This window comes from Lepus europaeus, chromosome 3, assembly GCF_033115175.1.
Source record: "Lepus europaeus isolate LE1 chromosome 3, mLepTim1.pri, whole genome shotgun sequence".
Lineage (NCBI taxonomy): Eukaryota > Metazoa > Chordata > Mammalia > Lagomorpha > Leporidae > Lepus > Lepus europaeus.
Genome location: NC_084829.1, coordinates 24,925,457 through 24,944,438, shown reverse-complemented (window position 1 = coordinate 24,944,438; position 18,982 = coordinate 24,925,457). Strand labels below are relative to the sequence as shown.

Sequence of the window (18,982 nt, the reverse complement as noted above, 5' to 3'; positions counted from 1 at the left end):
AATTTAAGAGTTTTTAGAACTACTTTTCAATTTAAATGCTCTCAAGAAATCACATTTACAAGCTTAGCACCTTTACACCTACATTTAATGTATCAATACTCTCATTTGTGTTCTAAACACCTAGTAAGGTTCTTCAGAAATACTCAGAAATATGAATCCTAGGTTCTAATATGGAACTACATTCCAGGATCCTGTGTTAAGCTCAGCCAATTATTTACACGCTATCAAGACACAAGCATTAAAATTATCACTGCCAGACGTGCACCTTGCCTTAAAGGGCTCCCTATAGTGGAGGGGGGAGCTGCTACTGTGGTGTAGTGGGTTAAGATGCCCATCTATAGTGCCACATCCCATATGGGCACAGGTGAGTCCCGGCTGCTCCATTTTTTATTTTAAAGATTTATTTATTTATTTGAAAGAGTTACACAGAGAGAGAAGGAGAGGCAGAAAGATAGAGAGGTGGTTCACTCCCAAACTGGTCACAACAGTTGGAACTGTGCCTACCCGAAGCCAGGAGTTTCTTCCGGGTCTCCCACATGGATGCAGGGGTCCAAGCTTTACCCACTACACCACAGTGCTGGCCCCTTCTCCACTTCTGATCCAGCTCTCTGCCACGGCCTGAGAAAGCATTAGAAGATGGCCCAAGTCCTTGGGCCTTGCACACACATGGGAGACTCGGAAGAAGCTCCTGGCTTTGGATCAACCCAGCTCTGGCCATTGTGGCCATTTGGGGAGTGACACAGCGGATGGAAGATCTCTATGTCTTTCAAATAAATAAATAAAATTTAAAAAAAAAAGAGGAGGAGGAGTGCCTGCATTGTGGCATAATGGGTTAAGCCATTGCTTTTGATGTTAGCATCCCCAGTTTGTGTCCTGGCTGCTCTACTTCCAACCCAGTTCCCTGCTAATGCACCTCAGAAAGCAGAGGAACATGGCCCAAGTGCTTGGGCCCCTGCCACCTAGGTGGGAAACTCAGAAGCTCCTGGCTTCAGCCCAGCTCTAGATATTGTGGCCATTTGGGGAGTGAAAGAGCAGATCAGATCACTCCTTCTCTAACTCTTTCAAGAAGTAAATAAATCTTGGGGCTGGCACTGTGGGACAGCAGGTTAAAGCCCTATCCTGCAGCACCAGCATCCCATATGGGCAACCAGTTCAAGTCTCAGCTGCTGCTTTTCCAATCCAGCTCTCTGCTATGGCCTGGGAAAGCAGTGGAAGATGGCCCAAGTCCTTGGGCCCCTGCACCCACGTGGGAGACCTGGAAGAAGCTCCTGGCTCCGAATCAGCTCAGCTCTGGCCATTGCAGTCATTTGGGGAGTGAACCAGCGGAATGGAAGACCTCTCTCTGGCTCTACTTCTCTCCATACCTCTTTCAAATAAATAAAATAACTCTTAAAATAAAAAAGTAAATAAATCTTAAAAAAAAAAACCTCATCATCACCAATTAAACATTCCAAATTTGTGAATGAGCTATAAGTGTAAATTTATATTCATATTATCTCTGGCCTCTGCTTTCAACAAAACAATAATTACATTCTTGCTGAAGCTTGTGAACACACAATAAATGTTGGGCATGTTGATTTTGATACTAAGAATCACAAAATAAGGACATTGCTTTTACTGACATTCAATTAAACCATGCCTTCAAAATAACCTTATCATGTAAGAAAATCACTTTATATTAACCAACAAACTTAATATATGTTTATTTAGTAGAGTTATTTGCTAAATTCTCAAAATGAAAACCGTAATCTTAAATGTTCTAAACACACATACACTGAGAAAATACTATTTACTTCCAAGATTATCTTTTATATTTGGTCTATGTTAATTTCTGCAATAAACAGAAACATTATGATAAAATGCTATAATGTAATCTGAAGGTATAGGTTCAGCACCCTAACCTAGAAACCTGAAATCCCAAATCCTTCACACTCTGCAATTTTTTGAGTACCAAATGAAGCTGTACGTGAAAAATTTCACACCTGGGGGGTGGGGGGGGTCAACACTGGTATAGTGGGTAAAGCTGCTGCCTGAAATGCTGGCATCCCATATGTGCACCAGTTCAATTCCTGGTGCTCTGTTTTCCATCCAGCTCCCTGTTAATAGCCTGGGAAGGCAGCAGAGGATGTCTTAAGTGCTTGGGTACCTGCACCTATGTGGGAGATCTGGAAGAGGTTCTCCAGCCAGTTGCAGCCATTTGGGGAATGAACCAGTGGATGTCTGTCATCTCTCCTTCTCCATAACTCTGCTTTTCAAATAAATAAATCTTAAAATTCCACACCTGGGAGACCCAGAGGCAGCTCCTGGCTTTGGAGCCGCCCAGCTCCAGCTGTTGGGACCATTTGGGGAATGAACCTGCTGATTTAAGACCCACCCCACCCCCTGCCTCTCTCTAACTTGCCTCTCACATGCATACATATTTTTAAAAATTCCACACCTGACCTCTTATGATGGGTCACATGTAGGCACACTAAAAAATAATGCATAAAATAACCTTCAGGGGGCAGGCTTTACTGTAGTCCTGTGAGTTAGACTACTGCTTGAGATACCCATATCTCACATGGAAATGTTTTATAGTCCCAGCTGCTCTGCTTCTGATCCAGCTCTCTGTTAATGCACAAGTACTTGTGCCCCTGCCACCCGTGTTGGAGACCTGGATGGAGTTTCCAGCTCCTGGCTTGAACCTGGCCCTGGCAATTGGCTGTAGACATTTGGGGAATGAACTACGTACAGAGGACTCTTCCTCTTTTTCTGCTTTTCAAGTAAGTCAAGTCCTTCAAGTTATGTGTCTAAAATATGTATGAGGGGCCTAAGCTGTGACAGAGTAGGTTAAGCTGCCACCTGTAACACTGACATCCCATAAGGGTGCTTGATTTGTGTCCTGGTTGCTCCACTTCCAATCTAGCTCCTGGGTAATGCACCTGGAAAAGCAGCATTAGATGGCCCAAGTGCATCCATCTGGGAGACCTGGATGAAATTCTTGGTTTCTGGGTTCAGCCTGGCCAAGCCCCAGCCATTTTCACCATTTGGAGAGTGAACTAGCAGATGAAAGATCTGTTTCTCCCTCTCTGTAACTCTTTCAAATAAATTTTAAAAAAAATTTTAAATACATATGAAACGAAAGTAAATTTTGTGATTAGACTTGCATCCCAACTCCAAGATATTTCACTATGATCAATGCATACACAAATATTCAAAAAAAAAATCCAAAACCTGAAAGCACTTCTGGTCCTAAGCTTTATTTTTTTTTAAAGATTTATTTATTTTGAAAGTCTGAGTTAGAGGGTAAGATCTTCCATCCAGGGGCCAGCGCTGTAGCACAGTAGGTTAATCCTCCGCCTACGGCACCCATATGGGATGCCGGTTCTAGTCCAGGTTGCTCCTCTTCCAGTCCAGCTCTCTGCTGTGGCCCCGGGAGGGCAGTGGAGGATGGCCCAAGTGCTTGGGTCCCTGCACCCACATGGGAGACCAGGAAGAAGCACCTGGCTCCTGACTTCGGATCGGCGCAGTACCGGCTGTGGTAGCCATTTGGGGGCTGAACCAACGGAAGGAAGATCTTTCTCTCTCTATAACTCTACCTGTCAAATTAAGAAAAGAAAAAAAAAAAAAAAAAAAGGTCTTCCATCCACTGGTTTGTTTCCCCAGATGACTGCTAACAGATAGCACTGGGCAAGGCTGAGGCCAGGAGTTAGGAGTTTCTTCTGAGGCTCCCAGGTGAGTAGCAGGGGCCCAGATACTTGAGCCATCTTCCACATTTTTTTTCTGGACAGGCAGAGTGGATAGTGAGAGAGAGAGAGAGAGAGACAGAAAGGTCTTCCTTTTTCCACTGGTTCACCCTCCAATGGCCGCTGTGGCCGGCACATCGCGCTGATCCGAAGCCAGGAGCCAGGTGCTTCTCCTGGTCTCTCATGCGGGTACAGGGCTCAAGCACTTGGGCCATCCTCCACAGCACTCCCGGGCCACAGCAGAGAGCTGGATTGGAAGAGGAGCAACCAGGACAGAATCTGTGCCCAACCGGGACTACAATCCAGGGTGCCGGCGTCGTAGGCAGATGATTAGCTTATTGAGCCATGGCGGTGGCCAATCTTCCACTTTTTCCTAGGCCATTGGCCAAGATCTGGATCAGAAGCAGTACCTGCTATACAACGCCAGTTCCCCAAACATTTTAGATAAGGCATATTCAGTCTACATTCACTTCAATAACGTATGTGGTAACTCTGGAAAGTTTCCATGAAACTAGAAGAACCCACAGGTTCATTCTCTCTCACGAACTTGCAGTCTTCTAGGGGTCTGTCCCCTGACACAAAATTAACATCAAGTAGGTACTATGCATCAGGCTCTCTACAAACCAACCACTGGATAACCCTCAGCTTGCCCAGACAACCCACTCTTCCATGCCAGAAAGCAGCCATTCTGGTTACTCCAGAGATTTTAAGCAAGGGGACCAATCAGACATTTCCCAGGGGCAGGCATTGGACACACGATTTAACAAGATCAGAACGCCTAGGCTGAAGTCCTGGCTCTGCTCCAGATTCCAGCTTCGAGTACCTGGGTTCCTGTCTGACTCAGACTGTGTTTCCAGTTCCTGGTTTTGACCTGGCCCGGCCATGGCCATTGCAGTCATCTGGAGAATGACCCAACAAATGGATAGGAGATCTCTCTCTGCCTTTCTCTGTAAGAAACACCCTTGACTATATACAGATACCCTATCTATGTTAATTATTACTACTACCAGGACCCTAATCCATTTTAGATAAATTCTTTGATAGCATTGTTTGTAGAAAATAGTCTTATACTCCAAATTTCAAGTGTATTTAAAAAGTAAAATCCTTCACCATTTCAGTTCAGGGACCAGATGCAGTTAATAAAGACAGAATCTAGGGGCCGGCGCCATGGCACAGCAGGTTAATCCTCTGCTTGTGGGGCCAGCATCCCATATGGGCACTGGTTCGAGTCCCGGCTGCTCCTCTTCCAATCCAGCTCTCTGCTGTGGCCTGGGAGGGCAGTAGAAGATGGCCCAAGTCCTTAGGCCCTGTACCCACATGGGAGACCAGGAAGAAGCACCTGGCTCCTGGCTTTGGATCCATGCAGCTCTGGCAGTTGTGGCCATTTGGGGAGTGAGCCAATGGAAGGAAGACCTTTCTCTCTGTCTCTTGCTCTCACTGTCTATAACTCTTACCTCTCAAATAAATAAAATCTTAAAAAAAAAAAAAAAAGAATCTATATATACAATGAATAATATAGTAACTGGAATGGCTGTTGGATAAATCTATGACAGTATTTCAAAAAGTTAATGGAAAATAAAATTAAAAGGTAAGTTGATTCTGGTGCCAAAAAAATGTGAAATTCATGCATACAATGGACCTTCATAAGACTCACAGAAAATGAACATTAAGAAAAACTATGTGTAGATTTATGCAACAAAAGAATTTTAAATAAATTTCCATGAACTTATTGAAGTACCTTTATATACCAGGAAGTGAAACAATGTTAAATTACTCAAGCAACCAATCAAGAAAATGCAACCTAAAAAAACAAAGAAGGGGCCGGTGCCGTGGCTCAGTAGGATAATCCTCCACCTGCAGCGCCAGCACCCTGGGTTCTAGTCCCAGTTGGGGCGCTGGATTCTGTCCCGGTTGTTCCTCTTCCAATCCAGCTCTCTGCTGTGGCCCGGGAGTGCTGTGGAGGATGGCCCAAGTGCTTGGGCCCTGCACCCGCATGGGAGACCAGGAGGAAGCACCTGGCTCCTGGCTTCGGATCGGCACAGTGCGCCAGCTGTAGCGGCCATTTGGGGGCTGAACCAACGGAAGGAAGACCTGTCTCTCTCACTGTCTAACTCTGCCTGTCAAAAAAGAAGGGACTTCGCCGGCGCCGCGGCTCAGTAGGCTAATCCTCCGCCTTGCGGCGCCAGCACACCGGGTTCTAGTCCCAGTCGGGGCACTGATCCTGTCCCGGTTGCCCCTCTTCCAGGCCAGCTCTCTGCTGTGGCCAGGGAGTGCAGTGGAGGATGGCCCAAGTGCTTGGGCCCTGCACCCCATGGGAGACCAGGATAAGCACCTGGCTCCTGCCATCGGATCAGCACAGTGCGCCGGCCACAGCGCGCCTACCGCGGCGGCCATTGGAGGGTGAACCAACGGCAAAAGGAAGACCTTTCTCTCTGTCTCCCTCTACTGTCCACTCTGCCTGTCAAAAATAAAAAAAAAAAGAAGGGACTTCAAAAACAAAAACGTACAGGTTCTGAAACAGCTAAATCTATTACTTAGAATCTAGAGTTAATGGCCTCACCTCTTTCTGGGAACAAAACCCAATTAATAATAAAAGAAGAAATACAATAGTGATAATTGCGTTCATTTAACAAATATGAAAAACAGAATGTTAAGATTTTATAGGAACAGATAAAACAGTTAATCTCAAAGTGTGGTTCAAGGACCTTGGGGTTTCCTGAGAACTTCTGAGGAGTCTATAAAGTCAAAATTATTTTTGTAAATATACCAGATCATTTATTTGCTCTTTTCACTGTGTTGCCTTTTGCACTAACTGAACAAAAACAAAGATGGGTAAAACCACTGGAACCTTAGTACTAATCAAGGTAACAAAATGCAGTAGTCTTTTATTATTCACAATACACCGGCAGTAACAACAAAAACATGTTTCACTTAAGAATGCCTTTGATGAAGCAGTAAATACTAACTGTATTAACTCTCAACCCTTGGGTACATCTTTACAATATATATGACAGACAGGGAAATATAAATAAAGCACTTTGGCTATATACCTTGATTTTCTCAAGGAAAAACATCTGTGCAATTATGAGTTGTGAGCTAAATTAGCAACTGTTTCTATGGAACACCATTTTTTGTTTAAACACTGACAAAAATGGCTATTCATCTTTAGGTATTTGACGGATATGCTCTCATGATAAATCTCACAATTTCACATGGAAATCAGAATTTTAGAAAATGCTTATCTGCTATCATGAACCTAACAGCTTGTCATCTAAATATTTTTCTGATGACATGTTTAGATTAATGAATATGACAGGGCAGACAGCCAGAGATCTCTCATTTGCTGGTTCACTTCCCAAAAGCATGCAATGGCTGAAACTGGAATCAGGAACTCAATCCATGCCTCCCATGTGGGTGGTAGGTACACAACTACTTAAGTCATCATCTGCTGCCATCTAGGGTTTGCGCTGGCAGGAAGGTGGTATGTTGGGAAACTGAAGCTGAGAATTAAGCCATAGCACTCTGAAGACTGAGAATGAAGGTGTCTTAATCACTAGGTAAAACAACTGCCCCTGAATGTAGCTTTCAGGCACTTAGTATTAACCTGTGTTAACATTGCCAAGATGTGAATAATTCATGGAAACAATAGTTTCCAAAATAAATATGTTAAGCCATACATAAGTAAAAAAATTCATGTTCATTAACATGCTTTCTCATCTACATTAAACTTTAGAAATAATCTTTAAGAAACTACCATTTGGTGTTGTATCAAAAGAAAACCCACAATTATCTGTAAAGAGTTTTAAAGTATTTTTCTAACTATATACCTGCATGAAACTGAATTTAAGATGCTTTAAGCAAAATGATACACTGTAATACATTAAATGCAGAAGTAAATGAGAGTCAAGTTGTCTTCTCTTGAGCCAAACATTAAAGACATGTAAAAATATAAAATGCTACTCCTCTAATTTTTTTGAAGTACTATTTCATAAGAAATGACTTGTTGGCCTTTTAAAATAAAAACTGTTCTTAATTTTAAATGCATTAAATGGTCCTAATTAATTTTTTAAAGAATGGTAACAGGGTCCTGAGTCAGTGAGTAAAAATGAATACAAGACAAGCCAAAAAGTTTGTGAAAATTAATTATAAGGTAAATTTTGGTCCAAAAATCTTTGAAATCATTCAGTTTTTCACAATATGTAATTTTCACTAATATTCTGAAGACTGGTCACATAAACATCCCTTACAACATAGGAACTTAATAGCTGCTTCTAAGGAAATAGTGATTAACTTGCTCTATGAAATCCTAAAAAAGCAAAAGTGAGAAAATAAAGGTAATCTCCTGTCTTTCAAGTCAATCTTTTATTTTTGAATTCATTTATTTGAAAGGTAGAGTTAAAGAGAGACAGAGTGGGGAAGGATCCTCCATCTGCTAGCTCGCTCCCCAAATGACCAAAATGGCCAGGGCTGGGCTGGGTCAGGCAGAAGCCCTTTCAGGGTCTCCCATGTATGTTCAGGGACCCAACCACTTGGGCTGTCCCCTGCTGCTCTCCCAGGCACATCAGCAGGTTAACTGAATCAGATGTGGAGCAGCAAGGATTCAAATAGGTGCCCATATGGGATGCCTGAGCTGCAGTCGGCAGCTTTACCTACCATATACCACAGCACCAGCCCTTCAAGTCAATCTTAAACCCCCCAAATAATCATACTCCTTGGGTTTGTTGCTGCATAGAAAAGTAATACCTTGGCCAACCTTTTCTGTCCTAATCCAATAAGCTGTGATCAGGACCAAGGGCAGGTAGAAACACAGTCCAAGAGGTATTTTCTATGCTCTCTGCCCTTGTGGGATGGTACTCCCCTCAGTTAGGCCTGCTGGACCTTTTCATCCTTAATCTCCTATCAAAATGAGGAAAGATATAAAAACACAATGACAGGCCTAAAACAAACTGAAAACACAGGGTCCTATTAGTATTACCTCAACAGCTATTTCTAGTCAGCAATGTCAGAGTGGGAAATTAGAAGGCCATTTTACTTTCCTGTGCATCTCCAGGTGCTGTGCTGAGAATACTGGAAACCTAATCCAGGAAACTTGTTAAGGATCAGCTTTCTATAAAGTCACTTTTTCATAACCTTAGTTGTCCAAGGCCCAAGAAATTATCCAGTTCTAATATACCCCATCTTGTCTTTCCTGATTATAGACCATACTCTTCCCTAAGCCCAAGCCCTCATCCTTAACCCAACCTGTTTTTCTCCTCCTGGTGCCTTCCAGATACATAATCCTGGTTGACTACTTTTTATTTTCTGATCTGGCTGGCACAAGTTACTTTAAAAAAATCTTATATCCTTTATTATCCAATATGAGGGAACATATCCCAGGGTCTTCTATATTATTTCTGTCACAAAACTGTTAAATATGTCAATGGAAGGCCTATTCTTGAGATAGGTCACAGTACTGAATATCAACTGCTTAACCAATTAAACGATTATTTCGTAGTCAAGAGAAAGTAGAGGCTATAAATTATTTGTTAATAAAGACAGTAAAATAGAGTCTTACTTTGCCAGAAGGCTTCGGATGCATTAAGAAATTCAAGATCCTCTTCACTAGTTCACTATTTACACCTGATCTCTCCAAATCAAGAACCTCGCAGATGCTCTTTAACATGGCATTTCTAAATCTGAAACAAAGAAACCACAGTGATTATCTAGATTATAAACAATCTCCACAATAAAGACAACAGCCTATTAAATTGGATCAATTATATATGATTTAAAAACAGCCAATGTTTCTCGGAATTCTACTCTTAATAACTGACTAGTGCACAGCCAGATATGATCATTAGGAATAATTAATTAAAGGGATTATTTCTTAGCTAGGCATTTTAGGTTTAATGTAAAATGACATGTGTCTCTTGTTCCAAACTGATTTCCTGAAGTCTGACAATCAGGATACGAATCCCCTTTTGAAATGTTTAGTTTGTTGGTATTTATTTAGAAATGCTAGGATGCTAATGTTAAAAATACAAAGGAAAAATTTTAATCATTAAGCTTTAAAATAAGCAATATAAAATTAGGGGCCAACATTGTGGTGTAGCAGGTAAAAGTGACATCTGGCAATAACATCCCCTGAGTGCAGGTTCATGTCCTGGATGCTCTACTTTTGATCCAGCTCCCTGCTAATGGCCTGGGAAAAGTAGCAAGATGACCCAACTCCTTGGGCCCTCTACCCACATGGGAGACCTGGAAGAAGCTCCTGGCTTCAGCCTTGTCCACCCCTAGCTTTTGTGGCCATCTGAGGAGTGAACCCACAGATGCAAGATCTCTGTCTCTCCCTCTCTCTCTTTCAAATAAATAAATAAATTCATAAATCTTTTTTCAAAAAAGGCAGTATAAAATTAATCTTAAATTCATTAAAAAAATTAAAACTTTTCAAGGGTCCAGCATGATGGCATAGCAGGTAAGTCTCCACCTGAGATGCTGGCATCCTATATGGATGCCAGTTCGAGATCCAGCTGCTCCACTTCTGTTCCAGCTCCTTGCTTATAAGCCTGGGAAAGCAGCAGAGGATGGCCCAGGTTCTTGAACTCCTGCACACACACGGGAGACCCAAAAGAAGCCCTGGGCTCCCGGCTTCAGCTGGGCCCAGCCTTGACCATTGTGGCCACTTGTGGAGTGAATCAGTGTATGGAAGACCTCTTTCTCTAACTCTGGCTTTCAAAAAAAATAAATAAAAAATAAATCTTTAAAAAAAAACCTTTCCAATACTATAAATTCATGTACCTGGTAATTCCTGCAGGTTGTAGTTGTTGTAGTTAAACAAGGCATTCAATAAACAAGCAGCTCTAAGATTAATACATCTTGCTTATACTGTGAAGGGCATTGCTTCTATCAAAATGATGAGCATCAAAACAATTGAAATGCTTAAAAAGGAAGAGACTGGCTGATGGGATAGACAGGAAAGATTTTTCTTTATATTCCTTTCAGGCTTTTTGAATTTTGGACTCTATAATTAACCTGTTAGTATTATTATTCTAAGAAATAAAAATTTAAGTTTTCAATAATCTTGAGAGTCAATATTTATTGGAGGCTGGCGCCATGGCTCACTTGGCTAATCCTCTGCCTGTGGCGCTGGCGCTCCAGGTTCTAGTCCCGTTTGCACCTCTTCCAGTCAAGCTCTCTGCTGTGGCCTAGGAGGGCAGCAGAGGATGGCCCAAGTGCTTAGGTCCCTGCACCCGCATGGGAGACCAGGAGGAAGTACCCGGCCCCTGGCTTCAGAATGGCACAGCGCCAGCCGTGGCGGTCATTAGGGTAGGAAGATCTTTCTCTCTCTCTAACTCTGCCTGGCAAAAAAAAAAAAAATTTAAAAAAAAAAAATTTATTGGAAATAATGGACATCTCAAGTTAACTGCTATGAAGACAATTCAAATTTTGACATTTAAGGGTAAGTACTGTGGTATAGCAGGTTAAGATACCAATTTCCCATATCAGTGCCTATTTGAGTGCTGGCTGCTCTGCTTCCAATACAGATGACTGCTAACGCATCCTGGAGGCAGCACATGATGGCTCAAATACTTCAGTCCTGCCACCCATGTGCGACACCTAGATGGGAGTTCCAGGCTCCTGTCTTCAGCCTCATCCATCCCAGCTACTAGGGGCATTTGGGGAGTGAACCAGCAGATGGAATATCTCTGTCACTATGCCTTTCAAGTTGATGAAAACAACTAAGGAAAAAAAAAAAAAAAAAAAAACCTCTCTCTGCAGAGAACCAGCAATCTACTGAAAATAGATCATTTTTAAACAGTAAGCACACTGATGAAAATATTCATAAAAATAACTTACTTTTTCAACATTTCTTCCTTCTTTTTATACTGAATACTTCCTTTTTCAAATGGAAAACCACTAAACTGACCCACATTCTTCTTTAATGAGGACACCTGCAAAAGTTTATTATTATCTACACAAGAAAATATGTATGTACACAAGAAAATATTCTAAGCCAATTGAAAGCCAACATCATTATTCATGTTTTAAAGGTACAGTATTGGTTGAGTCAACATTTTTTCAACATTTCTTGTTCAAAATTGAAAAATATATTTTATGCGAATATATTAACATTATAAATAGCCCACAAACTTAATTCTTAGAAAATGACTGTTTGAATCTGAATTTCTATCTGTGAATTTTTTTTTTAATTTATTTTTATTTGAAAGGCAGGGTTGTGGGGGCAGGGAAATCTTCCATCTGCCAGTTCACTCCCCAAATGGCCACAATGGCTCCAGGAGCTTCTTCTGAGTCTCCCACATGGGTGCAGGGGTCCAAATAATTGGACCATCTTCTACTGACTTCCCAAATGCATTAGCAGGCAGCTGGATTGGCAGCAGAAGAGCAGGGACTCAACCTGGCACCCATATGGGATGACGGTGTTATAGGCAGTAGCCCTACTTGCTTTAACACCAGCCCCGGGCTGGGCGCTGTGTCATAGCAGGTAAAGCTGCCGCCTACAGTGCTGGCATCCACATGGATGCCAGTTCGAGTCCTGGCTACTCCACTTCCCATCCCGCTCTCTGTTATGGGCTGGGAAAGCAGAAGATGGCCCAAGTGCTTGGACCCGTGCACCCACATGGGAAACCGAGAGGAAGCTCCTTCAGATTGGCACAGCTCCAGACGTTTTGGCCAACTGGGGAGTTGAACCAATGAAGGAAAATCTCTCTCTCTGCCTTTCAAATAAATAAATCTTTAAAAAATAAACACAATACCAGTCCAATATATTTAATTCTAATAACATCAAACTTTATTTTACTCTTGTACAATCCAAAGTTCCCTTAATTATATAGAACATTAAACTATGGGCACAGCATAATCAGTATTTTGGCAAAGAATAACCACCTAATATATTTTAGATTTGCTATCAAAAATATAAGACAAGTGCCAGTGTTATGGTGTAGCAGGTAAAGCCACCACCTGTAACACCAGTATAGCAAATGGGTACTGGTTCAAGTCCCAGATGCTCCATTTTCTTTTTTTTTTTTTTTAAGATTTATTTATTTCTTTGAAAGTCAGAGTTACACAGAGAGAGGAGAGGCAGAGAGAGAGACAGACAGAGAGACAGAGACAGAGACAGAGAGAGAGAGAGAGAGAGAGAGAGAGAGGTCTTCCATCCTCCCCAGATGGCGGCAACAGCCGGAGCTGTGCTGATCCTAAGTCAGGAGCCAGGAGTTTCTTCCAGGTCTCCCACACGGGGGCCATCTTCTACTGCTTTCCCAGGCCATAGCAGAAAGCTGGATCAGAAGTGGAGCAACCAGGACTAGAACCAGTGCCCATATGTGATGCCAGTGCTTCAGGCCAGGGCGTTAACCCGCTGAGCCACAGCGCCAGCCCCCCAGATGCTCCATTTTCAACCCAGCTCCCTGCTAATGTGTCTGGGAAAGCAGATGGTAGCCCAAATGCTTGGGCCCCTGCTACCTACATGGGAGATCTGGAAGAAGCTCCTGGTTTTGGCCTGACCCAGCCCTAGCCATTACAATCACCTGGGGAATGAACCCATGGATGGAGATCTCTGTCTCTCCTCTGTGACTCTCAAATAAATCAATCTTAAAAAAGATAGCTAGACAATAATTTATTCTGAATAGACAGAATATCCAAAACATAAATTTCTTCTCATACCTTGAAAGTTCAAAATCATCAGTTTGGATTTCATAGTTCAAAATTTTCACTTGGAATAACAACTACAGTACAGACATGGCTATTGCAATCCTAATTGCTAACATTCAGCTATATGTCTATAATAAGTCATTTAACAAGTATGTTTCAGTTTCCTCATCTGTTACAGAATTAATTTATGCTTCTATTGTGAAGTATTTTAATATGCAAATATAAAAGTAGGCTAAATAAATAAAAAAAGGTCTTACTGTGCCTGGTCTATTGTAAAGCAGTTTGTGTAGATTTCTAAGTTCATCTGTTTTCTTCTTACTCAGAAAGAAATGTATCCTTTCAATTTCACAAAGTTTCTGCCCCTTTCCTAGGGAAAAAAATACTGCAATCAAATACTCATTATAAATTATTAATATATCTACTAACCTAATTTAATGAAAATTACTTTCATAGCATAATTTATATAACTTTATTCTAACTGGGCAAGTAAAATTATACCAAAAGTGTATTATGACTTACTAAAACACATAACCCACTAAGTACTGCTAACTATTATTCTTGTACATTTATGCATTTTTGCTATAAAACAGAAGGAACACAGAATAAACTTACCTTGTGCAATTGTAAATGGCTCCCTTTGTAAGGAAGAGACTTGCATTGTCAACCTCTCTACTTTTTTCTTTTCCCTCTTGCCTTCCACGATGAGACTCTTTTCTAGAAATTAAGTTAATATTTCTTAAATAACACAAGGCTTAAAGAACATATTAACTTGATTGAATAACAGTGTAGAAAAAACATCCCCCAAACCTAGTACTTTCCTCTTTTCCTGAGCAGTTTCGAGAACCTAACATAAAAACGAAACCACTTGTTAAGCTAATCAAGTTTTTTGTTTTTTTTTTTTTTTTTTAGCATAACATTTCACTTTATCTGGCAACTCACAGGGACTCTGTTTAAAAAATCAGAACATAAACATTTATATAACTACAATGATTAAGAAGGGACAAAGTCTCATCCCTTTATCTGTGAAAAATTATCACTAAGTGTATAAATTTAGACCTAATTCTATTGTGTTTCACAGCTTGCTATACATCAGAAACAGCAAGTTTCAGTTGCAGTATAAAAGCTTCAAAAAATAAACAGATTAGTTATAATTTAGTATGCTGATAAGAGACAAAAACAAGGAAATCCAGGCAAAACAGCCTAAAGTTACTAAGACAAAATTCTGCAAGTTTACATCTACTGTGATCAATAGGATGGCATTACTTTGTGATTTAGTAAGTAATTTTTGTAATGATCGTTGTATCACCCTGAAAAATTAAACTGTCAGGCTACTTAAACATGTAACTGTAAAATTAAAAATATTAAGCTTGATTTATCAAAAATCATTTATCTATTGACTGAAATAAACTCAGAGGAAGGTGTCTGGTGTGACAATAAAGATGTTGCTTGGAATGCCTGCAGTTCTTATCACAGTTCAAGGATTCAAGGCCCAGCTCCACTACCAAGTCCAGTTTCCTGCTAATGTACACTCCGAGAGGCAGCAGGTGATGCTTCTAATAGTTGGGTCCCTGTCACCCATGTGGGAGAACCAGTTGCAGTTTCAGGTTCCTGGCTTAGGCCTGGCACAGCCCTGACTGTTGTGGGTATTTAGAGAGTGAACCAGCAGAAGGGAGATCTTTGTCTCAGCTTTTCAAGCAAATAAAATGTTTTTTAAAAGGAAACAAAGTTAGATAAATAAGACTCCCATAGGCATACTGCTGAAGATCCTCTCATTCATAAGAAAATGCCTGTTCTGTACAAAGAAGCATTTGAAATTATGTGGGGTAATTAAGACACTGAACATCTTCTGAAAGATCTCATCAACTTGGAAAATGAGACAGATATTATACTCTAATGTAAAAGATGAAAAAACACTGTAAGAAACAAATAAAAGTTCTGATTTGATGTTATTTGTAGACTAGGGAAATAGGATCAAAACACTGGTGCTGGCTTTGAAGGACAGGTAATTTTTGGCGTTGTAAGGATTTGCACAAAAACAATGTCAGGAGAAAGAATACCAACAGGTGTATTCTGCAAATGGTGTACAGAATGAAGGGCAATCTCTACAAAAGAACAAGCAACCCCATTTATCACTCATCATCCTCTCTAGGATTTAAACCATCCACTTCCGATTGTCATCCAGGAACCAACGACTTCCTAATCTATCTCCAGGCAGAGCTTCACTCTTAGATTCCTATCAGCTAATATATGCCTGCCGGCCACCTGAACAGGCCCACCTCATGTCCTACAGGCACCCAAATTCAACACATCCCAAACAGAAATCATCTCTAGACTTGCCCACCTGAAAGAATTTTGTTGCAGAAAACAGTAATACCAGCCACAAAGTTGACAAAGAAACCCACGAGTCATCTTTTGCTAGTCATTTCTCTCAAACCTCCCACTCCACACACAACCACTGCCAATTTGAACTTTAACAGACTTCATTAATTTCACTGCCTTGCTTCCAAGATGCCTCAGTACTAAACACCCATGGCTAAACATAATAAAACTTTCACAATTCTAGTTGTCCCACAAACATCTCAAATGAAATGAAACATAACTGTAAAATGGTTACGGGATAAACTACAAAATCATGTTTAAACACAGCACAATTTACTCACCTACAACAGAACACAAAGTTCTGTGAACTACCTACCCCCAGTGCCTCAAGCTCCTCTGTGTTGGCCACTCTTATTTATCTGCCTTCTCTAATTTTTTTCCTGACAAAATTCACCATCCCAGCTCTGGTCCCCCATCCGAAAAGAAAAAAATTAAAAGTGCTAAGACAGTAGCTAGTAGCAAGATACTGCAACCAATTTGCACTTCCTTTATAATTTGTACTATTAAGCAACAGGGCACGCTAAGTTATAATTAAAGCTGTGCTGTACTTAAATATGAACATCCTCCTTTCTCAGGGCACACACTACTGTAAACAGACAAAAGGCCTACCACTCAACGTTCCACGGACTGTGTTTACAAAGACCCTGACAGTTAACCCTGGCTTTGGGAAGAGAACGCAACCTCTTCCCAAGTTGGGGTGAGCTGCAGCCATATACAAAAATTAAAACAAAAAACAAAAAACAAAACAACCCTACACCGGGCTAACTGCAAAGAACTCGGCTTTCTACAGCTGGCAACATCAGCAAGGGGCACGGCAGCCAGCACCTTGGATAAGCGGACACAATTCCTTCCTCTGGGCCTCCAGCGAAGCCGTGGTTAACATCGCTCCCGGGGCTGCAAACTCAGCACCAAAACCGAGACAGCTCTGGGTTCATTTTTAACTTCCTTTCAGAGTGCACTCGTTTCTTGTTTAACTTTCTCGAGCAGCAACAGCTTTCGCTGCTGGCCACAAAGGAACCGGGCTGCAAGTTCAGCAATAAACAAGAGTTTAAAATCTTCTTTCCAGGACCAACATGCATAGCTTCTCAAGTCTAAACGAGCGGCCGCACGAGACCTCGGAGTAAGCGCAACAGGCCAAAGACACACGTGCAACGCCACCAGCCAAACTGCAAGAGTCCTCAGAAAGGGGAGCGCAAGAACACCGACCCGGAGCCTCGCCAACTTGTCAAACCGTGCGAGGAGCCGAGCGGCCGAGAGGTGCGCTACGCACGCCCAAACGCGCGCCTAACCACTGAAAACCACGTACACGACTCCAACGTGTCAAAACCCGCCAAGTCCCAAAGCCAACTCCGCCGCTGCTCCACACAAAAACCGACTTCGCTTGCACCCTGGCTGGGGAAAAGAAAAAAAAAAAAAAATCACTCCAATTTAGCGTTCCCAAGCGCCAGAAGAGCAAAGGCAACTGCTTCCCAGGGAGGGGGGCCAAAAACGGAAACCAGCACTCGGGTCTGCCAAAGCCATGGGACGCGCCTTCCTCCCACCTTTCTCCTCCTCCTCATCCTCCTCTTCGTCGTCTTCGTCCTCCTCCTCGCTCTCCTCTCTCGGGCCGGGCATGTCGGGCTCCTTCTCGGACGCGGGCTGGGCGGTGGTGCCCTCTCCCTCGGCAGCGGGCGCCGACGAAGACATACTGAGGACCTGCGGGCGGGCACAGGCCGGCCGCTCGCTCCTCTGGCTCCAGCCGCGAGGACCGGGCGGCCGCCGCCACCCAGCAGTCCCGGCGCAGCCCGGGGGCGCGGTCTCCCTTCGCGGCCGGGACCGCGGCGCTCCGTGCGCGGGGGCTCCCCGAGGCGGGAACCCCCCGAGGCGGGAACCCGAGCCGCCCGCCCGCCCGCCGCGCGGCCTGCGCCGCCTCCGGCCCGAGCCGCCCGCCGCCCGCCCCGCGTCCCCTCCCCCGCCCCAGGCCGCCGTCCCGATGGCCGCGTCCCTCCCCCGTCGGCCTCGGCTGGGGCGCTCGAGGCCTGCCCGTCCCCCGACGCGGCCCTCACCGCGAGGTCCCGGCCGCCGCGGGCCTGGCGCGCGAGGCACAAGGAGGCTCCGGGAGGCTCCGGAGGCCCTCAGGGAGACGAAGGCGTGCGGGCCGCGGTCTGGCGTGACGCTCGCGCCGCCCGCTCCGCTTCCCCGAATCAACAAGACTTTCAAAATGGCGGTTCGGGAAGGAGAGCGGGAATGCGGCGGCCAATCAGGGCGGCGAGCCGGAGTTGGCGGGCGCGCGGCGGCGGGGCGGGGCGGGGCGGCCCGGGCGCCTCCGCGGGAAGCCCGGGCGGGGCGGCGGGGGTCTGCGGCCGCGGGCGAGGGCGGGCGAGGGCGGGCTCCGGGCCCTGTCACCGCAGGGCAGGCCCGCCGCGGCCGCGGCTGCGGCGACGGGCGGCGAGCCGGCGGGAGCGGAGAGACGCTAGGGGGCCTGCGTGTTTATTGTCTCGGCGGGTCGTTCCCGGAAAGGACGCGGAGCGGCCCTGGGCCGGGAGGGGGCGGCTGAGGGGGGGAACTTTTGGGGCCCCCCGGGGTCGCTGCCGACGTGTGGGACCGAGGTGGAGGGGGGCTGCCAATGGGGTGACCTCACTTGTGTCCCAGGGCTCCTGCTGGGGAAGACTCGCGACGGAGGGACCTCATCGCTTGTAAGATGCAGCGAGCGAGAACGCTCTTAAGGTTCACACCGCCAGGGGCGTAAATAAATCCACATATTTATACACCAGTAAATGCAGACCAAGTATTCTCTCTCCCCCCTCTCTCATTTTAATTACATTTGCCTGGAGTGGACTCTTAGACATATGCTTTGGATCTTCTCTGTACCTTTTTGTGCCCCTATCCAAAACGTAAGAAATCCTGTCATTTTTTTTCATAAGATTTATTTATTTAGTTGAAAGAGTTCTTTCTGGGAGGCAGAGAGAGAGAGAGAGAGGTCTTCCATTAGCTGGTTTACAACCCCCAGTGGCCGAAACGGCTGGAGCTGAGCTGATCCAAAGCCAGGAGCCTCCACCGGGTCTCCCACAGGGGTGCAGGGGCCCAAGGACTTGGGCCATCTTCTGCTTTCCCAGGCCACAGCGGAGAACTGGATCAGAAGTGGAGCAGGGGCCCGCGCTGTGGCACAGCCCATAAAGCTGCCTCCTGCAGTGCTTGCACTGGCTCAAGTCCCAGCTGCTCCAGCAAAAATGGCCCAGCTCCAGCCGTTG

General features: G+C 44.1%; 1 protein-coding gene across 3 annotated transcripts in view; it reads right to left on the bottom strand.

Moving 5' to 3' along the window:
* The window catches only part of DEK (DEK proto-oncogene), a 40,012-nt gene extending 22,089 nt beyond the window's left edge, over nucleotides 1-17,923 (bottom strand). For 2 of the 3 annotated variants that reach the window (XM_062185404.1, XM_062185406.1), the window contains exons 1-6: nucleotides 17,798-17,922; nucleotides 17,294-17,447; nucleotides 13,986-14,087; nucleotides 13,631-13,740; nucleotides 11,562-11,656; nucleotides 9,280-9,400 (exon numbers count right to left, since the gene is read on the bottom strand). In XM_062185404.1, the coding sequence (XP_062041388.1) occupies nucleotides 9,280-9,400; nucleotides 11,562-11,656; nucleotides 13,631-13,740; nucleotides 13,986-14,087; nucleotides 17,294-17,438 (573 nt within the window). In that variant the 5' untranslated portion in view covers nucleotides 17,439-17,447; nucleotides 17,798-17,922. Of the gene's footprint in view, nucleotides 1-9,279; nucleotides 9,401-11,561; nucleotides 11,657-13,630; nucleotides 13,741-13,985; nucleotides 14,088-17,293; nucleotides 17,448-17,797 lie in introns of all 3 variants that reach the window. The other variant, XM_062185401.1, reaches the window with a different exon arrangement.
* Nucleotides 17,924-18,982: the final 1,059 nt, after the last annotated feature.